Genomic DNA, 12,493 nt, shown 5'->3' on the forward strand with positions numbered 1-12,493 from the left:
TCACCTTAGATCTCCGAGGAGAGACACTGCTTTGTTTTGTGGCTTGTGTAACCCTCAAATCCTGAATGAATACCTGCCTGGAATGTGATGTAGAATGAATGTTCATGTCCTCTCTTGTGTAATTCTGTTCCCTCTAAGTTGAGCAATAGCTGTGATTTTTCTCAACCTACCCTGCTTGGATTTTGATGGGCATTTTGCATTCTAATACAATGCCTGAGTGAAAATGAGAGTTTCCTCATATCTCTGAAAAACCCAATATTTTAGTCAAGATTTCTGATTCTGAATATACCATACTTGACGCAGAACCTGTAGACATTTTTTGGTGAAATTGCTTTATTATATACTTTCAAAGTTGCATTTCACCTGTATGATTACATGGTTAAGTAGCAGGAATCATTTTTCAATATTGTTTTCTTGAATCTGTAACTGCTTTTCAACCTCATTACATTTTCCATTTGTCCTGCTTTGCTAGGTAATTTATACATGAAGTTGACCAAATCCTTCTTGGTCTTTGGGAGGGTGTTAAATTCCTTCTCAGATGTGACATCTATTGTTAGGTTGACAAGTCGGCTTGTCCTTAGAAGGAACACTGGGGAATAAATTGTGCTAATGATTGTTGTGCTGTCTTCTCTTGCTGTGGTTAATAGTAATCATTTCTTTTCCTTCCTCTTTTTCTGCTGCCTCTTTCTTTATCTTCCCTGTCTTCCCATGTACTTTTGAATTTATTAAATTGGACTATATATTTTTTCCTTGCTTTCCTTTTTTAATTTTGTGATCTCCCGTGGTCTACTGTCTTCCCTACTTGCTTGGGTTCCATGTTGCTAGTTTTTATGTTCGCACGCTCATTATCACCCTTTTTTGTACTTCAAATCCCAGCAGCTGCCCAGCCAGGTCCCCGAGCACAGCCCTGTGGTTTATGGGACTGTGGAGAGCGCTCATCTTGCTGCCAGCACCCCTGTCACTGCAGCTAGCGACCAGAAGCAAGGTTTGTGTATGACTGTTTTCCTCCCTCTTATCTTTAGTCTCTTTTTTATTAATTACATTGCCCTCAGCATTCAAGAGTAAGAGTACAGCATCCAAGGATTATTTAGACACCCACCTTTAAACAAAGCTTTGAGGCAGAAAATTAAAGTATTCTGCCTCTAGGAAACTAAAGTAAGGATGATTGGTAAAGTTATTTCATATATTTGTTTAACCTCTCACTGTTAGTATCTGTATACAGGTAAAAGGTTAGCTGCCTTAAACTGCCCTTTAAAACAAGGTGGGAAGTGGAGGGAGAAATCCTAGCATATATTACTTTACAAGAACAATACAGTTTAGCTTATATATTCAGCATGTCCATAGGTGTCTTGCTATTTTAAAAAAGAAAAAAAGATAAAACGTTTCTTCTTACAAGATTGGGCTTCTATAGCCACAGTTGGAGATGGAGCCAAGTTCCAATCCTGGCTCCATCATGCACTAGTTATTTGGTCTTAATTGAGCCACTGACCTTGTGTGTCTCAGTTTCTTCACTTATAGAATGGAATAAAGACCTATGTGCCTGACAGGATTACTGCGGGAACATGCCTATCACATGAAAAGTGCTTAGTAAATTATAGTCATTAATGCTATACTAAGGAATAGTACACTAAGGTCTCTGCTCCTATTGAACTTGAACATAAAGGTGCCAAATGTTTGTTTAAATAAATACTGTGCCCTTGGGAGTATAATAGAAAACCTAAGGGAAATCTCATACCAGAAAGTGGGATATCATAGTCTTTCTTTCTTGCCTAGTTGGATTTTAACTTGACCTTTACTAAAATTGAGAGATAATTCTAAACATAGTTCAGGGAAGCAAGTAACTTTGACCCTGCTTTATGTTTCAGATTTCTAAAAATGATTGGATATCAATATGGAAGCCATTTACCTTCTCACTTTCTTGAATTATTTATTCCTCCAGGCCATTTGTTTATTCTATAGCTCTATAGTTAGTATATAGATTCTCTAAAAATTATTCTTTTTTTTTTTTTTTTTTTTTTTTGAGACAGAATCTTGACTCATTGCAACCTACTCCTCCTGGGCTCAAGCTATTCTCCTGCCTCAGCCTCCCGGGTAGCTGGGATTACAGGCATGCACCACTACGCCCAGCTAATTTTTGTATTTTTAGTAGAGACGGGGTTTCACCATGTTGGCCAGGCTGGTCTCGAATTCCTGACCTGAAATGATCCGCCTGCCTCAGCCTCCCAAAGTGCTGGGATTACAGGCCTGAGGCACCATGCCCAGACTAAAAGTTATCCTTTAAAAAATATTTAGGAATGGCCCATAAAATAGATACACTTAATATTAAAGGTTTTTGGGTAGACTGCAAGTTAGTTAATCACATTTATAAACTTTCTGGAAGATGTACTTCTAATATATGATTTCATTAATTTTTACACCAAAGATTATGATAATGTGTTTTTAATATAGAAATTTCATTTTCCCCGAGTATTGAGAAGCCTGATACTCTTGAACAGACAGGTCCTATATTGTATTTGTTATATAAGATAGTTTTAAACCAAAAGATAGTTAGTGATCCCTAATCTGGCATGCTTCAAAAAATTGTACTGTCAAGAACTTCTTTCAGCAACATTTTGAGTTAAAGGAGAACTCCTGCATACTTCAAGCGAATTCTTTAAATAGTAAAGCCATTTACTTTGCAAAATTACAGATTGTAGACCAAATGTGGAAGTCGACTCACTACCTTCAATGATAAAGTAGTTTTGAGTCAAAATTCAGAATGTTTTTAATTTTAGTGGAGAATAATTCTCAGAGTATTTCCCTTCAAAACTTCATTGCACTTTTGCAAATGTGTAATCTTTTTGCTGGTTAGAATTATGCTAAGCATATTGAATACTTCCCATGCAAAGAGGCCTTAAAATATATCCTCTGTGCAGACTTTCTCTGTAGCTGTGCCAGGATTTTAAAAAAAATTTATCACATACTTTGATGGTGATAGTTCTGTCCTTCCTGAAGACAGTATTATTGCGTTTGCCATTGTTTTGTGAAAAAAATGTTAAAATTTTAGATTATGAGATCCCTGCATTTTGTCATATTTAGGCCCAGATTTCCAGACAAGGAATGCAGACTTTATTTCCTCTCAGGTTTTTGTTTTTGTTTTGCTTAGTGGAAATTTGAATAACAACATCAGCATATCTAACTGGTGTATAATATAGGCTTAACTGGAAAGTATTCAGGTTACCTCGATGAAAAGAAAAACTTGTAGTATTTTAAGTGCATTTCAGAGGTTATAACTAACTCTCTGGGATTACTGTTATCTTCCTTTTAGTACCAACTATTCACCAGAAAACTAACTCTCTTTCTCTGTTTCTCCCTTTCTCTCTCTCTTTCTTTCTCTTTCTTTCTCTCACTCTCTTTTCTCTTTCTTTCTTTCTTTCTTTATTTCTTTCTTTCCTTTCTTTCTCTTTCTTTCTTTCTTTCTTTCTTTCTTTCTTTCTCTTGCTCTCGTTCTTTCTTTCATCTCTCTCTTTCTTTTTTCTTTCTTGGCTAGTCAAACAGTAACATTTCTAATTTCATCCATAGCCTGCCGATATCTAAAATTTTACTGTTTTCAGAGGTTTTTTTTTTAACCAAATTTATGTAACGTTAGAAAGGGCTCACTATTTTTTTCAGAGAAAATGGTTTGTTTTTACACTGAGGATTTTTTTTTTCTTTTTTCTTCTATTTTGAGACAGGGTTTCGTTCTATCACCCAGGATGGAGTGCAGTGACACGATCATGGCTCACTGCAGCCCCCACCTCCCAGGCTCAAGCCGTCCTCTCACTTCAGCGTCCCGAGTAGCTGGAGCTACTGGCATGAACCACCATGCCCAGCTAATTTCTGTATTTGTAGAGGCGAGGTTTTGCCGTGTTGTGTAGGCTGGTCTCAAACTCCTGAGCTCAAGTGACCTGCCTGCTACGGCCTCCCAAGGTGCTGGGATTACGGGGCTACCTCAACCAGCCAAGGAGTTTTTAAAAATTTCCTTCTTCACTGTAGATTCCTTTTGAAATTAGCATATAAAAACTGACTTTTTTCAAAGATTGTTATATTACTCCCAGAAACAATAGTCTGTACATTTTGTAGTCAAATTGTTTTTTTCTTTCTCAATAGAAATGTCATTACTGAGAGTTTGTACTCAGTTGCAGAATCTCCTGTTAACTCTAAAGTCTCCCTCCTGCTTGATTGACTTAAGTACTTCTGTTTCCATAAGCCTCCCCTTTCCTCCACAAAGTTGTAAGAATGTGGGCTTTGAAATCATTCTCAGACTTGAGCACTTGCTACTTATATGACCTTGGGCCTATGACTGATCTCTAAAACCCTCAGTTTCCTCATCTGTAAAATAGGCAAATAATAATTTCTACCCCAATCATGGTTGTGAGAATTAAAAGGGACAGTGTATGTATGGTATTTGACCGAGTTCCTGGCACATAATAAGTGCTTAACAAATGTTAGCTGCCATTATTAAGCTTCTGGTTTCTCAGAGTTTTTGATGTGAACAGCTAGAATATTTACATGAAGGCCAAAGTTGCAGACAAATCTACCATTTTACATTTGTTTGGCACCTTATGAAGACATAGGGAGTACTTCACATTGGTTTGTAGAGAGAACAACTGTTGAATGAATTAAAATTTTTGCTTGCTATTGATAGTACACAGCTGAAATGATTGCTATTTACTGAGTGAGAAAGAACATTAAATCCATTGTATTGAGGATATGGTATGGATAATTAAACAAGTTAGTTGGTGCCTTAGTCTTAATCTTAGTGCCTGTTGAAAGCACCTAGTGTGTTCAGTGAATGGTATTCTGTTTGTAATTCAACCATTCATAGCAGTGTTGTTCATTTGGAACTCTGTTGGCATTTAGGACCTATTCTTTGTCAAGTGAGACTGTACCTCAAATTGCAGGATGCTCAGCATTCCTCTCTGTGCTTATTAAATGACAGTAGCATCTTCTCAGTCATTGAGAGACTTGTGACAACCAAAAGACACCCCTGTCTTGGTCATTGATTCCACCACCATATGAGAATAAAAGGGAGGAATTTTATTCTTCTTATAAATTTGGCACTCTTTATGGAAACTACAGCTAAGCAAAATGAAAAAGTATGTGTCTGATTACTCAAAGCCATTATTAATAAACTGACTTTCCCCTATGCACATATGTTAGTACTAAGTATTTTTTTAAGTTACCAAGTTGGGTTCTACATACAGTTTTGTGCCCCACTAAAAAAGAAAAGAAAAAAAAAATTCTTGCCAGATGCGGTGGCTCACGTCTGTAATCTAAGCACTTTGGGAGGACGAGGCAGGAAGATTGCTTGAGCTCAAGAGTTCAAGACCAGCTGAGTAACATAGCGAGACCCTGCCTCTACAAAAAATAAAAATATTAGCCAGGTATGGTGGCTCGTACGTGTGGTCTCAGATACTTGGGAGGCTGAGGTAGGAGGATTGCTTGAGCCTGGGAGGTGGAGGTCACAGTGAGCTGAGATCACATCAGTGCACTCCAGCCTAGGCGACAGAGCAAGACTCTGTCTCAGAAACAGAACAAAACATATCTTTTATTACAAACAACTTTCCATATCATTAAATACTCTTTTAAAAACATATTTTAAATATTGCATAGTATGCCATTATATGCCCAGATTATCATTTCTTTAATGAATCTCTATTGTTGAACATTTAATTTCCTTTTTTCTTGTATTATAGTGTTGCCTTAAATATTCTAGACATCTATCTTTGCTAACCCTTTCACAATTATTACTAAAATTCTTAAAGCTGGAATTCCTGCAAATTCCTTAAAGATGGCCAAACTTTTTATAATAGAAATCTTTAGAGGGATAAAATGGTTTTGTTTTGTTTTTTTTTTAATTTAGCTCTACAGTGTTTTCAGCTTTCCGTATTAAAGCTTTAATTAGTGGGTTAAAGGACTTTTATTTTAGAATGAAGAACTCACAATTTTTTTGTTTTGTTTTGTTTGAGATAGTCTCACTCTGCTGTATCACCCAGGCTGAAGTCCAGTGGTGTGATGACAGCTCACTGCAGCCTCAGCCTCCAGGGCTCAGGTGGTCCTCTCACCTTGGCCTCCTGAGTGCCTGGACCACGAGTGCACACCACCATGCCCAGCTTGTAGAAATGAGGTCTTGTAGTTTGAGACCTCCTGGGCTCAAGTGATCCTCCCCCTTGGCCTCCCAAAGTGCTGGGATTTACAGGCATGAGCTCACCATGCCTGGCCTAATTTTTTCAGTACTAGATTTTTCTGAAGAGTGTGTAGAAGGTTATCAGTCGTGGGTCTACTTTTGTTTGATTTTTTACTATCAGAAATTGTTTCCCAACATTAATAATTGAATTGACATACTCTTATTAGATATTTAATGTGAGAATCAATTTCTCTTTCTCTGTCTCTCTCTCTCTCCCCCGCCTCCCTCCCCCCTTCCCCTGCTCCCCCTCTCCCGTTCTCCCCACTTTTCTTTTCCCTTTTTCATTTTGAGACAGCGTCTTGCTCTATTGCCCAGGTTGGAGTGCAGTGGCATGATCACAGCTTGCTGCAGCCTCAACCTCTTGGGCTCAAACGGTCCTTCTATCTTGGCCTCCCGAGTAGCTGGGTCTACAGGTCTGCGCCACCTCACCTGGCTAACCTTTTTATTTTTTGTAGACACAAGGTCTCACTATGTTGCCGAGACTTATCGCAAATTCCTAGGCTCAAGAGATCCTCCCGTCTCAGCCTCCTAAAGTGCTACGATTACAGATGCGAGCCATCACACCCTGCCCTATTTTTAAATTTACTCCATCTAGGTTTCAGTCAGTGATCATAAAGGGTGTTATTCTGATAAGCTTTCACAGTGGTATTATGTAATCTGGGTGACTTATTTAGCAGTTACTCCAGCGAGCTGGAAATTATTTTCATCAAAGTTATTTTGATAAATACATATTTGTTATATATGGCGTGTTCCATCTAGAACGAACATACACACACACACACACACACACACACACACACACACACACACAGAGACACGTTTTCCTGAAATATTTTTGTCTGTTGCCCTGTCAACTTAGTCTGAGGGATTTGGCAATGAGAGCCTATTGATTCTATTTCATCACTACGGTAACTAAGAAAAGTCCAATTTTAGAAGCACCAGCTTCGGTGCCTATAAATAAAAGTATATTTTAAGGCTAATAAGTGTCATTACAGTGAATGAATTAATAATATCTTAATGGTAATATTTACTACCTATTTATCTGATAAACTGCATATTTGCTTTCACATAATTACAGTTTATTGTAAAGACTCACTTTCATTGATGCATAAAAAATTCTGTTGGAGAAAGTAGTCTCAGTTTAGGTTGTCTTTTAGTAGTGCTTGAATCTTTTGTTGTCATTTGATAAACATACTCATGAGTATATGTTTTTCCATGGAGCCTGTTTATTGTGCCAAGGAAGCACAAGGCTGGAAGCCAGTCTAAATCTCCTTTGGTTTCCTCCACTCAGGGATGAATCACATATCAATTTACCTGGAATTTATTAATAAAAATGTGGAAATTATTGTTAATTATTGTTCCTTGTATTTTTCTGGTACCCTCATTATGATGACCAGCTTCTCTTCTCTCTCTGTCTCATTCTCTCTATATATACACAGATGCATTTTTGTATATTATATCAAACTATTTCATACTATGAAATACTAGCATTTTCATACTATATGTATATTAAGTTTTCTTTTTCGTTGGATTTATTTGTGTATTAACTTTGTTTTCTCCTTAATTGTTTTACATGTAAAGGCACAAGATAAATTTTGTTTTGTTTAGAGACAGGGTCTTGTTCAGTCGCCCAGGCTGGAGTGCAGTGATGCATTTGTAGCTCACTGCAACCTCAAACTCCTGGGCTCAAGTGATCCTCCCACCTCAGCCTTTTGAGTAGCTGGGATTACAGGCATGTGCCACTAAGCCCAGCAATTTCCATTTTTATACCTTACATTATTTCTGGTTATATACTTCCATTGAGAATTGAAGGGTAAATTAATTTAGAAACTGATTTTTATCAGTTACTGAGAATAGCTTGATTTCACTGATAATTTCATTAAATAAAATGTGATGCTTTATCTTGAGTTTTTATACAAGTAATACTTTTTAAAATAAAAATTATCTCCCCAAATACAAAAATATATAGAATAAAAATTAACATCAGTCCCTTTATAATAATTTAATTTTTAATTGTTTGCCCTTGTACTGTTTTGCCACTATAATATATCCTTGGAAAAAATTTTTTAGGGAACAAGAGGTGGTAGAAATGAAGGTTTTCCTACCTTAAAGAAAAGCCTCACTCCCAAACCAAGAATGGTTTAGCTTCAGTTTTGATGAGCTTTTCGGTTGTATTCTTGATATAATTTTTTGGTGAATAGATTCCTTCTTTTACTCCAAAACAGACTTTATGTATTGGATACCAAGTAAACAGTAGGTTTAAGTAAAAAAAGAAAAGAGACAATGTTTTTGGCATACCAGAATAAGTCTAATATATTGGTCTCTATTCTGCTACCTGTAATTTAGGGTAAGAGATTGAAAGAATTGGCCCAAGGCAATACATAGTCTCTGATCCAAGAATTACTCTTAAAACTTATTTTTTTTTTTTTCCCCAGAGGAGAAGCCAAAACCAGATCCAGTGTTAAAGTCTCCTTCCCCAGTCCTTAGGCTAGTCCTCAGTGGAGAGAAGAAAGAACAAGAAGGCCAGGCGTCTGAAACTACTGCAATAGTATCCATAGCAGAGCTTCCTCTGCCTCCATCACCTACCACTGTTTCTTCTATTGCTCGAAGTACAATTGCAGCCCCCACCTCTTCTGCTCTTAGTAGCCAACCAATATTCACCACTGCTATAGATGACAGATGTGAACTCTCATCCTCAAGAGAAGACACAATTCCTATACCCAGCCTCACATCTTGCACAGAAACATCAGACCCTTTACCAACAAATGAAAATGATGATGATATATGCAAGAAACCTTGTAGTGTAGCACCTAATGATATTCCACTGATTTCTAGTACTAACCTAATTAATGAAATAAATGGAGTTAGCGAAAAATTATCAGCCACAGAGAGCATTGTGGAAATAGTAAAACAGGAAGTATTGCCATTGACTCTTGAATTGGAGATTCTCGAAAATCCCCCAGAAGAAATGAAACTGGAGTGTATCCCAGCTCCCATCATCCCTTCCACAGTTCCTTCCTTTCCTCCAACTCCTCCAACTCCTCCAGCTTCTCCTCCTCCCACTCCAGTCATTGTTCCTGCTGCCGCCACTACTGTTAGTTCTCCGAGTGCTGCCATCACAGTCCAGAGAGTCCTAGAGGAGGACGAGAGCGTAAGAACTTGCCTTAGTGAAGATGCAAAAGAGATTCAAAACAAAATAGAGGTAGAAGCAGATGGGCAAACAGAAGAGATTTTGGATTCTCAAAACTTAAATTCAAGGAGCCCTGTCCCAGGTAAGCCATTCTGCGATTAATCTCATGCTTGCTGAACATGAAGAAGAGGCAGTGTTTGAGTTATTTTTTAATTGGCTACTTTCCTTGACTTCCAGAAACATCGAATGAATGCTGAAATTCCTAGTCTGGTTTCTTCAGTGGTGTGTTTGTGTTTTAGTACAACCTGCAAAAGAGTTACTCCATTGTCTAAAAATGCAAATGAGAATTTCCAAATATACAAAATGCCTCCAAGGTATATGTCACGAAACATGTTGGGTTTTGTTGTTGTTGTTGCTATTGCCTCATTCATATGAATCGGTTTCTCAATGCTTAATTTTGCTGCTTTGGGGCTAGAAAACAAAAAACCAGGATGGTCTATAGTCCCTAATTCTGTCTTCCTAGAATTTTAAAACCCAGTCAGTCCTAAACTTAAAGGAACTCCTCTATGCATGACCACTTTTTAAATCTTGGATGTAGGAAGATAGCAGTCAGAACATCAAAGGTTTATAACTAATTTTGAAAATATAATGCTCTTGTTGATTCACTTGCAGGTAAGCTTAACGTTCTCTCACTTTGCCTTTTGAAACAGTTTTATTTTTTGTGTACATTTTTACATGGTCATTAATATCCTTGGAATATTCTTCCCAGTTCAAATTATTTCTTTTTAATGTAGCATCACCTGGGACCTTAGGAACTAACCATTGGGTTATTGTAAGTTTAATCAAAAGTTATCTGAGGCTTATCAGCTATTCTAGGATAAGTTAGCCGATAGGAATATTGAAGTTTTGGCTTTGAACAACTCAGCACAGCGTATCTTCTGCAACATTGCCGTGTGCTGTATAATTTCCTTTCTGTATGCCTGTCAGATTAAGTAATGCGTATGTAAATTGGGCTTTTTGATAAATGAGTGCTCCTCCAGCAGTTGATCCTTGACATGCAGTGAATAGGTTTTGGTCACCAACATCCTCAGTATTTTTGTCTATTTTGAGGTGTGTAATAAGGAAATTTGACAAACCCAAAAGCTGATCCCTACTTTTGAGATGTGGCTTTTTTACCCAGCTCAGTTCTTGAGACAATTTCCTCATCAGTGTCTGTAAGAGGTGTCTGGCTTCTTGGAACTGCAGAACATCTTGTAGAACACCATGAGCCACAGCAGGAAAGAAAACAATGCAAGGCATTTGGAACAGTGAGAAATTTTTCATAAATCTTTGTAAATTACTTGTTTCCTCAACTATCTGGCTTCCATTGACATCAGTATTCATAGTGCCATCACTGTTTTAGGAAACTTCTTCCTTGGTGGAGAGATGACCTTAGACCTTGTTTTGTCAGTTACCCTTTAGAAAAACAACCTTGGGGCCGGGCGCCTGTAATCCCCGGGCTCACGCCTGTAATCCCTGCACTTTGGGAGGCCGAGGTAGGTGGATTGCCTGAGCTCAGGAGTTTGAGACCAGCCTTGGCAACACAGTGAAACCCCATCTCCACTGACATACAAAAAAAATAGCCACGCATGGCGGTGTGGGCCTGTAGTCCCAGCTACTTGGGAGGCTGAGGCAGGAGAATTGCTTGAACCTGGGAGGCAGAGGTTGCAGGAGCTGAGATCGTGCTGCCGCACTCCAGCCTGGGCAACAGATGGAGACTCCATCTCAAAAAAAAAAAAAGAAAAAGAAAAACAACTTGGTGTTGGTGTGGCTGTAGGTAAATGCCCTCCAAAGAACACCTGTTTGTTGGAGAACGGTAATTTGTTTGACACTTCAATGCTTCACTGTTCATTTTCATTTGTAGTGATACCATAGTTACAAAAATGAGAGAAACTAATGAACAAAAATGTTTTTAAAATGTAAAAGCAAAGAAAAACAAAACAATCATAGGAAATATAAGTTGAAGATACAAACCATACCTCAGAATTGAAATAAGTGTAAAGTGAAAAGACCATGCATCAAAATCATACTTCACTCATTTCTGACATACATTCTTTTTTTTAAAATCAGTTCACCACTTAGATGGCCTGATATTGCAAGACAGTGCCCAGGGATGGATGGGCAAACAGAATTTTGGTTTAAATAATTTTCATACCATGGTACATTTGTTTGAAATGCAGATGCTCTCAATATTAGTATTGTGAACACCAGCACCTTGATCAAAGAGTAGAGACTTTTCAGTGGTAATCCAGAGAGCACTTAGAAAAGAAAGAACTGTTTTTTTCATGACTTGGAATGATAGGTTTGTGATGTTGGGATGTAAAGTTTCTTGGCATTTTTCTAGTCTCCTGATTATTTAACCTATGTTTTTAAGGGAACTACAAATTTTATAATTTCCTTGTACATCTTAATAGTCTTCAAAATGCAACAGTAAATGAACTTCAAGAACCCCTGCAACTCTAGCTTTTTTTTTTTTTAATTTTTTTAAGATGGAGTCTCGCTCCATCGCCTGGGCTGGAGTGCAGTGGTGCAATCTTGGCTCACCGCAACCTCTGGCTCCCAGGTTCAAGCAATTCTCCTGCCTCAGCCTTCTGAGTAGCTGGGATTACAGGCGTGTGCCACCACACCTGCTTATTTTTATATTTTTAGTAGAGACAGGGTTTCACCATGTTGGTCAGGCTGGTCTCGAACTACTGACCTTGTGATCCGCCCACCTCAGGCTCCCAAAGTGCTGGGATTACAGGCATGAGCCACCATGCCCGGCCAGCAGTTTGTAAATTATAAAGCCTCAGAAGCATTTCTGACCCATTCATTTCTGTCCCAATATTTTTTAATGGTTTTGTCACGAAAGTCAACAATGAAAATTAAAATTACCTCCAGTCTTTAAGTATATCCACCTGACGTGGTCATATGCTTAATGAGTACAATTTATGTGCACTTATTCACGTAATATTCACTTATTATACCTTGTTTACTTTGAGAAGTTAATAAATCAAAACAGCCGTTTACTTTGAGAAGTTAATAAATCATAACACCAAAACAGTCTGGTTTGCCTGTGAGTCTTTTGGTGGTGACTTTTGAGAATAGTTTTTACTTGTCTCTGCTTGAGGATGAAA

General features: G+C 37.9%; 1 protein-coding gene across 12 annotated transcripts in view; it reads left to right on the forward strand.

Annotated features, from left to right (window-relative positions):
- The window catches only part of EIF4G3 (eukaryotic translation initiation factor 4 gamma 3), a 369,656-nt gene that overhangs the window by 231,886 nt on the left and 125,277 nt on the right, over window positions 1-12,493 (forward strand). For 6 of the 12 annotated variants that reach the window (XM_055261042.2, XM_063631629.1, XM_063631625.1 and 3 more), the window contains 2 exons: window positions 880-985; window positions 8,644-9,480. In XM_055261042.2, coding sequence (XP_055117017.1) covers window positions 880-985; window positions 8,644-9,480 — 943 coding nt within the window. Of the gene's footprint in view, window positions 1-876; window positions 986-8,643; window positions 9,481-9,575; window positions 9,728-12,493 lie in introns of those variants that run through there. The other 6 variants (XM_063631630.1, XM_063631623.1, XM_063631624.1 and 3 more) reach the window with 2 other exon arrangements.

The sequence above is a fragment of the Symphalangus syndactylus genome, chromosome 22 (assembly GCF_028878055.3).
Source record: "Symphalangus syndactylus isolate Jambi chromosome 22, NHGRI_mSymSyn1-v2.1_pri, whole genome shotgun sequence".
Taxonomy (NCBI): domain Eukaryota; kingdom Metazoa; phylum Chordata; class Mammalia; order Primates; family Hylobatidae; genus Symphalangus; species Symphalangus syndactylus.